At 32.7% G+C, this 14,655-nt stretch overlaps 2 protein-coding genes across 2 annotated transcripts; one reads left to right on the forward strand and one right to left on the reverse strand.

The window, feature by feature from the left end:
• The first annotated feature begins 1,100 nt into the window (after positions 1-1,100).
• On the forward strand, positions 1,101-4,730 carry LOC142620451 (glutathione S-transferase T3-like). The gene is made up of 4 exons (XM_075793813.1): positions 1,101-1,516; positions 1,659-1,789; positions 3,558-4,059; positions 4,149-4,730. The coding sequence occupies exons 3-4, from the start codon at positions 3,598-3,600 to the stop codon at positions 4,728-4,730; spliced, it is 1,044 nt and encodes a 347-aa protein (XP_075649928.1). The 5' UTR covers positions 1,101-1,516; positions 1,659-1,789; positions 3,558-3,597.
• A 1,036-nt stretch (positions 4,731-5,766) lies between these two features.
• On the reverse strand, positions 5,767-7,139 carry LOC142620452 (uncharacterized). Its single transcript, XM_075793814.1, has 2 exons — positions 6,556-7,139; positions 5,767-6,342 (listed from the first exon to the last, which is right to left on the reverse strand). Exons 1-2 carry the CDS (start codon positions 7,137-7,139, stop codon positions 5,832-5,834), a joined length of 1,095 nt encoding a protein of 364 aa, XP_075649929.1. The 3' UTR covers positions 5,767-5,831.
• Positions 7,140-14,655: the final 7,516 nt, after the last annotated feature.

Here is a 14,655-nt window from a genome sequence, read left to right on the forward strand (position 1 = left end):
AATTATATTTTTCAATATTTTATTGAAATTAAATAAATCTAGAAGTTTTAACAGTAAAAAGGACATATCATGTGCTTATGTTGAATCACCAATTAAAAAATATTGTCAAATCAAGTTTAAACAATTAATATATATACACTAGCTTGTAACCCTATGCATATGCATGAAAATACTTAAAAATATACAATAAGATGTATAATATAATTTTTATATATAATTTAAATATTATCAATAGTCATTTTTATATTTTGTTTAACTCTTTAAAAAATTTTGTAAGGATATTATTAGATATAAAATGTAAATCGTCCATTTAAAAAAAAAATTATTGTGAAACACTTTTTTTTTTTAAGATTCATTTATTCTAGACTCTTTGGTTTTTGTACTTAATAACTCACTTAGATTAATATTTATGATGTGGTCCCACATTTAATTTTAAAATTAAGAAATAAAACTCTTTAAGAATAAATAATTTAAGATATATGGCGCCTAATTAGAACTTTAATTTGGAATTCTAATTTAATCTTCTCTTAGCTTCACCTAATATTATTATTATTATTATTAGACTTGATCCAAATCTTTGTTCTTCAAAAAAAAAAAAAAAAAGGCTTAACCACATACAATTATGATTAACCAAGCATGACTGATCCCCTTTTGTTTTTAAGAGATAATTACAACATGTTGTTAGCTCCGTAGTTCAAATTATTTTCCTTCCTAGACCCCCAAGCATTTTTGTATATGGAGAGGTGCTAATTCAGCTACAAAGCCTTTGATAAGTATGATTGATTCCTTAAAGAATTGATCTTGATTAATTGTGTGTCATGATTTACTAGATTGATTTCAAGAAGTAAATTGTGTTAGGAAGTTTAGTGATTTTAAATAACTAGTCACATTATCTTAATTGAAGTTAATTAATTAGTATCTAAAGTTAGTAAATACTTCCCAACATATCCTAACTCTTAAATGGCTAAATTTTAGGCCAAAGGTCGGATGGAACTCAAAATTGATAAGAAAGGAGTAAAAAAAACAAGGAACAACAACAACAACCACCAAGCAAGATTAGGACTAGGTCTAAGAGCAATTGTATCAGATCAGTTAAAATTTTGTAAAATGAAAAAAAGTGCAATTTTTACATATTTTATACAAAAAATCACCCACATCAGTGAGTGTATAAAAGTGTAAAAACGTGGAAACTCCTAAACAAGCTACAGTACCGTGTAAATATACACGGTACTGTAGCTCAGTTATTCAGTTTTTTAATATTAATTGTACAGTATAAAAAATCAATTTCGCTCTTTTTTTTCTCTCTCCTCTCACTGAGCCCACGCCACTCACAGGTCTCTCTTCTCTTTTCCTCCTTTCATTCTTGAGTTATTCCTTTCGTCTTCTCTCTTTGTCTGGTTCTTATTTTTGTTCATTCTCATCATTACGGGAAGCAAAATGTGATCGGTTTGGGGGGTTTTGCAACCACAGACTCATCTTCTCTATTGACAGATTTGGGGCTAATTTCTCTACATAGGTATGGGTTTTTCTCATTAAGATTTTAGGGTTTCTTGGGAGTTTCTCTAAACCAATTTTTGGGAGTTTCTCTAAACTAATTTTTTTTAAGGTTTCTTAGGAGTTTCTTGTTCAAATTTTTCTGGTTTGGGTTTTTTTTTTAGGGATTCTTTGGAGCACACCCTGTTTCTCCCCTGTTTTCGGACTGATTGAACAGAGAGAGAGAGATATTCCAATGGAAATGGATTTTCGGACTGACCCATGACTCACCTCCTTTAAAGACCACAGCTTCATAGTAAGTTCCCTTTTTCTTTTCTTTTTTGGCTTCTATATATTTGTTTATAAATATTTGTGTTCATCACTCCGCAGCTTCGTTTGTGAGTTTGGCATTGTATTATCAACATAGCATTATGCATGAATGCCATATATTTGTAGTTGCACTTGTTTTTTTTCTTACTTTTAAGCCAATGTGTCAACTGTGCTTTTCCTCTGCTCCTTTTAGCTTCCTGTAAAGCACAAGGTAAATGGAAAGACAAAGCAGTCAAATATCAATAGAACAAAATGCATTTTTATAGACCCAACATTTAAGGATATCATGATTTTTCAATGGATACATAACTGCACCTCAGGTAACTGGGTTCTGAGCAATTGAGAAGTTAGAACCACTTGGGTGGGAGTTTTCGACCCAAAAGAGAAACTTTATGGTATTTGATATTAATGGTCAAATAAAATCATAAATATGCAAAATGTGCTATCATGTTGACATGCTGGTTGATTTGGAGCTTGCAGTCTTGAACCTGTGAAATGTCCATCCCTTTAGGGGAATGTTGTATGGTGAATAGATTTTGTATTGGCTTTGTGTGTTTGCTGCCATGGGTATGGGCATTGTAGTTACTGTTGTTGTTGGTCTTTGTTAGTGTGCTCCAATTGTGTGGCCTTTGGCCTTATTTGTATTGTGCAAGGAAACAGATGCAATGTTATAGTTTCTGCATATCTGCATATCTGTTATAGTGTGTTTCTGCAGAAAAATAATTTTTCTGCATACTGTTATTTTTCTGCAGAAACTGTTTTGTGTTTCTGCAGAAAAATAATTTTTCTGCATAGTGTGTGCTTCTGCAGAAAAATAATTTTTCTGCATACTATAATTTTTCTGCATAGTGTGTTTCTGCAGAAAAATAATTTCTCTGTATAGTGTTGTTTCGATTCATGACATAAATAACACATGCCAGACAGTTTAGTCAATGTTACACTAGCATGCTGTAGGGGTGTACTGGTGCAGTGTCCCTTGTTCATTCTTGCTTATAATACTAGATTTCTTGTTCATCCATCTTTCACATTTGGGGGATTTTGGCATGTCTAGTCAATGAAGCACTAACATGCTGTTGGGATGCAGTGTCCGAGTATCAGACATGGGTTAGACATGATATGTTCCTAACATGTGTCAGATAGGTATTCTTACACTTACACATCAAATAAAAACCAAATACCATAATTGTCCATTACTGTCCAAACATGCAATAGAGTATAGACTTGCTCAAAATTACTCAAAACAAAACCAACATGTAATAGAGAACTTTGTCCATAACTGTCTCATCTCTCCTTGAGACCCTCTTTATCTGTGATGATCTACATTAAGCTCTTTTTTTTTTTTTTTTTTTTTTTTGAGAAAGCCTTTTAAGCTTGAGAAATCACTACTTACCACTTTCTATTCTCTATGCGTTCAAAGAAGTTAAGAGAATTTAATTTTGAGTTGCATTAGGGTCTATATTTGTACACATCATTATAAGATTGAATGAAGAGACAGTGCTTCTTCCATTTCTTCCTCTTCTTTTTTTGGATTTCCTTGATTCTACTGTCCTGTACATGTCTTGTATACAAGAGTCTCTCTTTTCTTTTAATCGTATTTTTTTGAAAAAAAAAATGTTACACACATCATGCCTAGCACTTTTTCATGTTTGTGCTTGAATTTTGGGGTTGGGGAGGCAAGGGGCTTTATATATTGTGATCTTTTAAGTCTTTACATTGAAATCCTTAAATGTACTGATATATGGAATTGAATCCAGGGCACCTCCCAGAAGCAACACAACTTCATTTTTATAGGTGATGGACTCACAAAATCCTTTCCTCCTTGACATTTTAGAAGGCAATGAACAAGGTTTTGAGTCCTTTGATAGTAGTATTTTGATGTCCACGCCACATTCTGACGTGAATGTTCATCAATCTCCACCCCAAGTTGAAATGGGACAATCTATACCCCCTATTGCAAAAAAATCAACTACTAAGAGACGAGGTCAACGGGGAATCAACTTCACCATAGATGAAGATGTTAAGCTAGTATCAGCGTGGCTCAATGTTAGCTTAGATGCCGTGACATCAACGGACCAAAAGCACACAACATTTTGGGAAAGAATTTGGTCCACCTTCCACAATGACAAGAAATTTAACCGCTCCAAGGATTCTTTAACTAGTCGGTGGTCTATTATTCAAAAGGAGACCAACAAGTTTTGTGGATGCTTGGCCCAAATTGAGAACCGGAATCAAAGTGGTAAAACTGAGCATGACAAGGTATTTTGACTCAACATCTAATATGTATTGTACATCAATACACTTTTAGTTTTATGATTCTCATTATTTTCAATTTTTTACTTTTGTAGATTGAAGATGCAAAAACTCTTTATCTAAATAATAGCAAAAATGCATTTCAATTGGAACATTGTTGGAGAATTTTGAAGAATGAAGCTAAGTGGTTGATTCTAAGAGAAAATTTGAACGCCCGCAAAAGAAAGCCAGCCACACAATCTTCTCGTACTTTTGCAAGCTCAATAGATCTAGATGAAGATAATGATGAGATGAACTCCGGCGAAACCTTGGAGAGACCCATAGGCAAGAAGGCCGAAAAGGAGAAATTAAAGAAAAGAAAGAATTGTGATGATGTGGTCCCAATACTTTCCTCCAAATTGGACGAAATCAAGGAAGAAAAGAGGAGAATGCATGAGGAGAAGAAGGAAAGTATGCGCATTGCATTAGAAGAACGAAGAGAGTTAATGTGCATTGCATCCGAAGAACGAAGAGAGTTGATTCGTCTCAAGGAAGAGAAGAATGAAGTAGAAAAGAGGAAAATAGAAGATGAAATTATGATGAAAGATACAAGAACCATGGATCCTGAGCAACAAGAATATATTCGTCTACGTCGTTTGGAAATCTTGGATAGGTTAAAGTCAAAATTTCCATCATAATTTGGATATTATTATTGACAATATCTAATCAAGTAATTTTTGTATAGTGCAAAGATACTAGCACATGGTTGGCATAGATGATTTGATGTTAGACATCTCTTTTGTAGTATTTACTTGTGCAAGGAACATGATTATTCAATCTCTAATCATGTTAGATATATTTTTGTAGTCTTCACTTGTGCAAGGAAATAGATGTAATGTTGTAAATTTTGTATTGTGCACGGACAATAGCACTTGTTTAGTTTGTAAATTTTGTATTGTGCAAGGAAACAGATGCAATGTTATAGTTTCTGCATATCTGCATATCTGTTACAGTGTGTTTCTGCAGAAAAATAATTTTTCTGCATAGTGTGTGCTTCTGCAGAAAAATTATTTTTCTGCATACTATAATTTTTCTGCATAGTGTGTTTCTGCAGAAAAGTAATTTCTCTGTATAGTGTTTTTTTTCTGCAGAAACTGTTGTGTTTCTGCAGAAAAATAATTTTTCTGCATAGTGTGTTTCTGCAGAAAAATAATTTCTCTGTATAGTGTTATTTTTCTGCAGAAACTGTTTTGTGTTTCTGCAGAAAAATAATTTTTCTGCATAGTGTGTGCTTCTGCAGAAAAATAATTTTTCTGCATACTATAATTTTTCTGCATAGTGTGTTTCTGCAGAAAAATAATTTCTCTGTATAGTGTTTTTTTTCTGCAGAAATTGTTGTGTTTCTGCAGAAAAATAATTTTTCTGCATAGTGTGTTTCTGCAGAAAAATAATTTCTCTGTATAGTGTTATTTTTCTGCAGAAACTGTTTTGTGTTTCTGCAGAAAAATAATTTTCCTGCATAGTGTGTTTCTGCAGAAACTGTTTTGTGTTTCTGCATAGTGTTATTTTTCTGTTTTGTGTACTCTTTGCAAATTTTGTAAAATAAAATTTCTATCTTTTATCTCCAAAAAAAACTTAGTAAATTTCAAATTTGCGACAATGAAGTTTAATAGAGTAACAATGAAGTTTAATATTAGAATAAAAATTACAATGTCCCTTTTGGAAACTCAGTAATATTAAACTTAGTAAGTTTCAAATTCCAATGAAGGTTTACATTAAACTTAGTAAATTTCAAAATCCTACGACTGGCATTGTAATTGCCATAGATGCTCGATGAGATCCGCTTGAAGTTGAGAATGAATTCCTCTATCTCTAATAGAATTATGACGTTCAATGAACTGCATAAGATTACAAGTGGGATTATGTGACACCGGTTCAGGTCCATTATCATCGATTTGATCATAATTGTAGTCATTTGCTCCAAGGTAAGTATGTCGCTCATCTTCAACGATCATATTATGCAATATTATACATGCCATCATGATGTCCTTAAGCGTTTCAAGGTGAAAAAAACGTGCAGGCCCACGAACAATTGCAAATCGCGCTTGAAGTACTCCAAATGCACGTTCGACATCCTTTCTAGCCGCCTCTTGTGCAGAAGCAAAATGTTGTTTTTTACAGTCTTGTGGTGCTGGAATTGTTTTGACAAATGTTGCCCATGATGGATATATACCATCTGCAAGATAGTACCCCATCGAATAGTCATTACCGTTTATCGAGTAATTAACCGGAGGAGCACGCCCTTCAGCAAGCTCAGAAAATACAGAAGACCGCTCTAGGACATTGATGTCATTGTGAGACCCCGGTAACCCAAAAAATGCATGCCATATCCAAAGGTCATACGACGCCACGATTTCCAGAATTATCGTTGGATCACGTGTATGACCAATATATTGACCTTTCCACTTACTTGGACAATTCTTCCATTTCCAATGCATGCAGTCGATGCTTCCTAGCATTCCTGGAAATCCACGGTGTTGGCCAACCGCTAACAATCTTGCAATGTCATTGTTGTTTGGTGACCTCAAGTACTCTTCAGAAAAGATTGAAACTACCGCTTTAACAAACTTTTTTAAGCTTTTTATTGCAGTGGTTTCTCCAATCCTCAAGTATTCATCCATGAAATCAGCCGACACTCCATAAGCAAGCATTCTGATTGCGGCGGTCATCCAATGAAGGGAAGACAACCCGAGTGTGTTAGCTGCATTTCTTTTTTGAACAAAGTATGGTTCCGTAGCTTCAACTCTTGAATGGATACGTAGAAAAAGAGAACGACTCATTCGAAACCTCCTTCGAAATACATTAGGAGGATACACTGGTGTTTCAGCAAAATAATCATGGAAAAGCCTGTCATGACCTTGCAAAGCATTACGCCAGATAAACCTGCGAGGTTGAACCGAACGACGACGTGATGTTGATGCTCCTTCATTGTTTAATTCTTCTATGGCAATAGCTAGAGTAAGTTCCAACTCATCATCATCAGAAGATGAGTCAAATGGAGGCTCATCATTTGGAAAAATAAAATCAATGTCATAATGGAAATCCATTAAGAGAGAACAAAAACCGAATGGAAGAGATAATTTTGTAGAAGTGGATGGAAATTAGAGAGAAAATGGTCATATTTATAGAGCAAAAATGTGACCTTTAGGTTTGAATTTACCATTGGATTTAAAGTTAAAAAAGATATGACCTTTAGGTTTGACTTTACTATTGGGTTTAAAGTTAAAAAAATATGACCTTTAGGTTTGAATTTACCATTGGGTTTAAAGTTAGGTTTGAATTTACCGTTTGAATTTCAAAATTATGACTAGTGGATATAACAATAAAAATTATGACCGTTGGGTAAAAAAAAAAAAAACCGTTGGTCAGAGACATCGATTTGGTAGCATCAGTTCGGTCACCGATTCTAGCAATATGGCGGTCGGAGACATCGATTCGGCAATGGTCGTCGGAGCCACTATTATGACAATCGGCTCACCGGTGATGGCGGTACAATGGTTGGAGACACTAGTCCGGTGGGTGATCACCAAAGGCACTATTTTGGTAGTTTGGCATCAGCGGCGTTTGTCGAAGCCACTATTTTAACGAGCAATCCATCGGCGTTCGCCGGAGCCAATGGATTTAACTATTCGGCAGTATGGTGGGCGGCGAGACCAATCCATCGGCGTTCGCCGGAGCCACTATTTTGGCGGTTCGGCCATCAGACCTCCACCACAAGTGGCTTCATTGGCCGGGCCACCGGTGTTGGTAGTTTACTTAAAATATATGTTTAAATTAAAAAAGTATGACCATTAGAGAAATTAATAAAAAATTGATGAAGAATGAATATTTTATTGAAAAGTCTTGTAAAATAGATAAACTGATGTGGGTGTTTTGTAAAAGTGATAGTGTAAAATAGAAAAAGTAGGTTTTTTGTGTAAAATAGACGGAATCTTTTACATGAGCTGATGTGGTTGCTCTAAGAGCCAATTGTCACTTGGATCCTAAATCTAAAATGCTGATCAACACTCTACTCCCAACGCAAAGTGTCAATTAGAACTTGTCCCTTTGACGACTGCGATGAATCATTCGCGAACTGATCAGTTTTCAACAAAATTTCAAATCAAACACGTGCAACTTACATGTCATTTTCGTAGGTTACTTATTTGGCAAAATTTCTCGTGAAAATGTACTTCCAGATTCTAGTAACTCTTCAACTAATTTCAAAGCTCAACCCATTTACAAATAAAGCCCACAAATACAATGAAATTAAACATGAATTATAAGAAATTGACACATAATAAAGCCCACACAAATTACAAAGTAATTACAAGAATGTATAACTTAACTAAGAAGAGAACAACTTTTTTAATGATCTATCAAATCTGGATATGTGGTGGGACTTGTTTGCTTTTCTCTCATGTCTCTTGTTTTACTCATTTTTAATGTTATGTACACAACACTATTTTACAATATTTTTACAGAAATTTTTAGATGGCAAATAGCTATTGGTTATAATTTGAGTTCACCATAGATATACTTTTTTCAATAACTAGTAATAATTTGTCATCTAGAATTTATTATAAAAATGTCATAAAAGTATTATAAACTTAGCATTTCTCTTTTTATTTTATTTTTTTCTTGCCAAACACGGTCCCCTGTCTTTCCTTGTGGTCCCACTTGGGTTGCATGCTTGCATGATGGAGTCATTTAGTTTTGGTATGAGTTCGGCCTAGTGAGTTGGATTTTATTGCAACCATGCAGCTTTGGACTTCAAAAGGCTTTTTATTGGGGAAGCCTATCATAAAGAGATAAGAGAATAACATGAGGCGCGAGTGTTAATTTCTTGAAGTGATAAAATGGCACGGACCATGAGCCCAATAAGAAATATTTGGAATTTTGGGCTGATTTCCCAACCCACATGGATAGATGAAATGGGTCTTTGGGGCTTCATAAGAGTCAGGAATGGGGGGAGCGTTGGGCCTATAGCTTGGACTGGCTATTGATCAGTCAACGAGTTGGACAGAAGGGAAAAACCTTAGCCCATGCCAATTAGCTGTTTGGTTATGTAAGCACTCAGTCTTAAGATTAGTAGGCAACCCATGAGCCTCAACAGGCTTGTCTGTGGCCTTCGGCTTTTTCTTGACCCTTTGTGCTTCATTAAATTTGTTTGATATTGGCCTGATTTGTTGAGTAAAAGTGAGCTTGAACATGCACCCTAACAACATATACTAATCAAGTAAATAAAATGAAATTTCAAAATAATAATAAAGCAATAAGGGGGACTGTGTATTAGTCATTCATCCTCAATTTGACTTCTTCAGTAAAGTGGAACAGGGTCAAAGTAATTACAACTAGAGGCCCATTAGGCCAATTACTGGCTGTTGTATTTTTAAGGTACTTATTTAAAAGATCAATAGACAAGACCGGAGTGGGAAGGAGAAGCAAGCAAATGGAGTGTGTGCAAGGGTGTGTTTGGTTGGGAGGAAAATAAGAAAAAAAAAATAGAGTAGAAAATGACATTTTTTACTGTTTGGTTGAGAGGGAAAGGGGGAGAGAAAAGTGGTGGGGCTCAAAAATTTTCTTTCCTCCCCTTCAAAATACAATCTCTCCAAATTGGAGAGAAAATTGGAGTGAAAAGTGAGAATTTTTTTTTGACAAAATTGCCCGACTTTTCTGGTTCTTTTTTTTTTTTTTTTTCCCACCATAACCTTGGTTTTTTTTTTTTTTTTTTTCTCTCTCTTGTAACGGTGGTTTTTTTTTCTTTTTTCTTTCTTTTGTTTAGTCAAGTGGTGGATTCTTCTTTTCTTTTCTTTTTTTCTCTTATTTTTTTTATTATTTTTTAAGAAAACACTTTTGAATGATTTCTTATACTATTTTTTTTTTTTAAATGTCCACTTTTATCTATACACAATTTTTTTAAAAGTATAATGTATTACTTTCTCTTTTATTTAAGAGGGATATGATAGTAAATTTATACAAACCTTATTTTCAACCAAACCAAAAAGTTTTCTATCTTTCTACTTTTCCACCCTCTCAACCAAGCACAACTGAGAAAAACTAAAAAAATTTCTATCCTCCCACTTTTCTATCCTCTCTCTATTTTCTATCTTCTCACTTTTCCATCTTCCCAACCAAACGGACCCTAAGAGCATCCACAGTGACAGAGCCATAATTTTAGCTATATGGTTTTACCAAAAGTTGCTTTATTTATTTTACTTTTCACTTTATAAAACACCCAACAATGGTTTTATTTTAGCATTCAAAGCAATAAAATAAAATATGAGCCATCCAGATAAAAAAAAAACCAGAAAAATATGAGAAACCCAGATCTAAACCAAAAAAATGCAAATCGAAACCAGATCTGAAAAACCAGAAAAACAAACAGATCAAATATGAGCAAAAACGAGCAGAAAACCAAATCAGAAAAACCAGGAAAATAGCAGAAATATGAGCAACCCATATAAAAACCAACAGATCGAGAACAATTAGCCCAAAACGCAAAGAGAGGCCAAAACCCACGCACGAAACACAAACCCGAAACGCAAACAAAACCCAAAACCCAACCCGAAATCATGTCGAAACACAAACACAAACACAACCCAAAACTCAGCCCAAAATCCACTCTAAAACACAAACACAAACGCTAAAACCCATACCGAAACAGAAATAAAAACGCCAAAAATGGGTCAGTGATGGAGGCTTGGGACTTAGGGCTTGGGTTGGAGGCGAGTTGAGGAAGAAAGATGGTCGGAGCTTGGCAAGGGAGATGGAGGAAGAGAGAACCAAGAGCTTGGGAAACAAAGGGAGTCTGTAACGGGAAGAGGAAAAAAAAACATTATTTTAATTTGAGGTAGAATAATTTTTTTTGTTTTAGCTTTCAACTATAGTGCACAGCCATATATAGGTAAAAACTTTACCTATACCACCACCATTGTGGAAGCTCTAAGTTAATTAGGGGGTATTTGTTTTGTCTTTTCAAATAAAATTTTTTAGTTTTTAAACAATATTACACGTATTTCCATATACTGTTTCACCCACACGTTTTTTCACAAATATTTTCAAACAACAATTTTCAGTTTTTAAACACGTGTACCAAACGAGTCCTTAACATCGCCTGCTTATCTTTTGCTTGAATTGTGCCTTGAGCTCTTGGCTCCAACCGTGGCCGAGTCCAATCTTTTGTCATTGATTGAGTGGTGTTTTCCGGGAACTAGAAATCCAAGAAACATATATATGGCATAGATATGAAACATGAATGCAATTGAATGCATGTATTATATTTCAATTCAAATGACTATACAAAGACAAAAAGATTAAAGAACGTAAACTTGTATAGCAATAATGGAAAAGGAAAAAAAGAAAAGAAAAAACACGTATATAAATTTAGATTGAAAAGTACTACGTGCATAACATTTTTATAATACTTTCACAACAAATTCTATATGTAAAATTGTTACTAGTTTTAATTTAAACCTACCACTAAAATTTCTTTTTTACCCACCAATAGAAGCAATTAACAATGTATCACTCCAAAACTGTTGTGAGAATAACATTTCTCATTTAGCCTATAAGCTAATTAGCCTACAAGTAAATATTCTCATTTGGTCTTTTGAATATAATATTAATAATGGGTTTAGATCCATTTGTTTTAGCCTAGTTATCAAAATTGAACCTAGCAATATCGAACTGTCAACATGGTGGTTTGATGTTTCACGGGTTCAACAATTGTGTCATTAATTCAACCATAATATATATAGATATATATATATATATATATATATATATATATATATATATATATATATTAAAAATTACATAAAAAAAACTATAAATATTTTTTGAATAAAAAAAACTATAAAATTTGAGACAATATTAAATTTAAACATAAATATTCAAGCATACCAAAGATTGAAATTATTAGAATATTATTGCTCTAAAATGTATTCAAATACATAATTTATTTTTTTTATATGTACAAAATGACTAAAAATTAGACACTATAATTGATCTTTGACAATTATTAAAATAAAAAATTTTGACCTTTTAGCTAATTACTTCAAGTATAAAGCACACAACTTAAAAATCCCATAAATAAAAGTGCAAAATTTACTGTGATTATTTGCTAAAAGTAACTTTAAATTGAAAAATCAAATGGTTCAAATTAAATCCCACGTGTTGGGTATTTTTTTTTTCTTTAATCTGATATTCCTTTCATACTGAACCAAAATTTTGTCTAGTCTAATGATTTGACGGTTCAACAATCAATTTGATACAATCCTAATAACCATGAAATTTATATAAATTTCCTAAGAAAACCTAGCATTTATAACTTTTTTTTCTTGTTAATTTTCCATTTATTTTGTGGATTACATTAATTATTTTTTTACTAAAAACATATTATTTAAAAAAAAAATAAAAAGCTTAAGATAAATTTTAATTTTTGCTCCAAATGGCATTTTCAATATCGGATCTCCAAATAATAGTGTTGGATCTCCAAATATATCCTAACTTTAGATATATTTTTTTTCTAGTTATAAATATTGTAATATATACATTTTTGAGGGGGTGTTAATTAATTGCACAATTATACCTCACCATGGCTCCAATAATTACTGGTGCAGGTGAGGTCTAATTTCAAATGAGTTTCTGGCTCATCTCTAGAGAAGCCTGCACCAGAAACTCATTTGCACAAGTGATGTGCTACAGAATTTGATTCCCATATTGTAGATGCTTTCCTAGCTATCATGTCCGAATAAACATATATCTTATTATATATATATATATATATATATATATATATATATATATATATTTTTTATGTCCAGGTTGGGTTCTAAGTAATTTCTTTTAGATAATTGTGCTTCTGAGGTAGTTTGAACTAAAAGTTTTCACACACATTATTATTGAATGTGGTTAGCTTGAACTAAAACTAGTAAAGTTTGATAGAAACCTAATCATAACAATGTGTCAACATGCAATCATAGCTCAAATATGTTAGTGGTAACCGATCAATAAGGTTGGCTTCCGAGGTCCGACAATACCTTGTGAACATCAGCAATATTTTGTTTAGTAACTTTAAAGTTTTCACGCATGTTCTCATTAGCCCCTTGTTTTCAGTATGATGTACTTGTCTTTTTAGTTTTACTTGGTCAAAAGTCCATTTTTATGAACTGGTGGTCAAAAAATTTCTTGCACTCATCACAAGGGAATCTGGAAAAAGAGTGCTAAACTTCTAATATTACTTGCGTATGAAGTACATAAAAGCATTCAAATTGTTTGTCGAGAGCATTGGTGCTTTGTGCATTATCTGCTTTCTTTTAGGAAAAGAATGGATTTCAAATCCCTTCTGTATTTATTTTGTGCCGACAAATGTAATGTAGAATTTAATAGCATATTGTTTACTTTGAGCAAAACAATGCTCATTGGGAGGACTGAAACTATTATTAGTCTATTGTATATGTTCTAGATTATACTAAACCAAAATAAAATTAGTAGGAGCACATGTTCTTAGATTGCATAATTGGAACGTGGAAGCTTTCATTGTTTCATTATGGACTAAAATAATGTGAGGCGGCTGCCAATGACTGGTCTTATATAAATGTTGACTAGAGACAGGATATATAACCCTCTACCTTTTGACTCAGCTTAAGCAATCAGCAGCTAGTGACCATGTGACAATATCTTCAATAGATTAACTTTTTCTTTTTTCAAAGGCTTCAATAACTACCTAAGATAATTCACTCTCTATACCTAGACCCTTGTCCACATCGCTGAGTACAAAATTTTCTCTCTATTATGACATGGTAACCTAATTTTTGTATTTTAAATTTTTAAATGACCATTTCTTAAGATACACACGTTTGATTATTTACAATATATTTAATTTTTATTAGAATGCTATTTCTTCATTCATTTTCTATTATGATAAGTATTGTAGCAAAATATTATTTTGGTTAATGGGATGCTAATTCAATGTGGGTATTTTTGGGGGTTCGTTGAGCAAAGTTGGGCTAAAATGCTATTTTGCATTAACTATTGTGAATGCTCTTAAATGTTATAACCTTCAATTTTTTTTAAGTGATATAGCCTACTATCAAGACTTAAATTTTGCTCTTAATTATTGTAATTATCGAATTATCTATCAAAAAAAATCCTTTATTGCAATTTCTTTTTGCTAAAGAGGATTTATGGGGATTATCAAACTCAATACTCTAGGTGAGAAAAAACTTCATCTTTATTAAAAAGGGTAAATACTATTTTAGTCCCAAAATTTTATCAAAAGTTTGTTTGTCATCCCTATATTTTAAGAAGTTCATTTTTTGTCCCAAAATTATTGAAAAAAATCATTTTTTATCCTTAAGTTATTGAAAATGTTTTATTTATGTGCTTAAACTTTACAAAAAGTTTTTTTTTAATCCCATAACTATTAAAAAAAAAAAAAATTTCATCGCTATTTTTGTCTCTAAACTTTTGAAAAAAACTCTTTGCAAAGTTTAAAGATGAAAAAAAAAAATTTGGTAAAAGTTTAGGAGCTAAAGTAGTACTTTACCCTATTAAAAATTATCGGCTACCTTAAAAAGT

This window comes from Castanea sativa, chromosome 12 (genome assembly GCF_040712315.1).
Source record: "Castanea sativa cultivar Marrone di Chiusa Pesio chromosome 12, ASM4071231v1".
In the NCBI taxonomy this organism is placed as follows: domain Eukaryota; kingdom Viridiplantae; phylum Streptophyta; class Magnoliopsida; order Fagales; family Fagaceae; genus Castanea; species Castanea sativa.

Excerpts from the sequence above, each read along its gene's own strand:
- LOC142620452 (XM_075793814.1), bottom strand. The coding sequence starts at position 7,139 with ATGGATTTCCATTATGACATTGATTTTATTTTTCCAAATGATGAGCCT. Across the intron at positions 6,343-6,555 it reads GGCCAACACCGTGGATTTCC|TGCTGAAGGGCGTGCTCCTC; the intron begins AGGAATGCTAGG and ends ATTTTCTGAGCT.
- LOC142620451 (XM_075793813.1), top strand. The coding sequence starts at position 3,598 with ATGGACTCACAAAATCCTTTCCTCCTTGACATTTTAGAAGGCAATGAA. Across the intron at positions 4,060-4,148 it reads GTAAAACTGAGCATGACAAG|ATTGAAGATGCAAAAACTCT; the intron begins GTATTTTGACTC and ends TTACTTTTGTAG.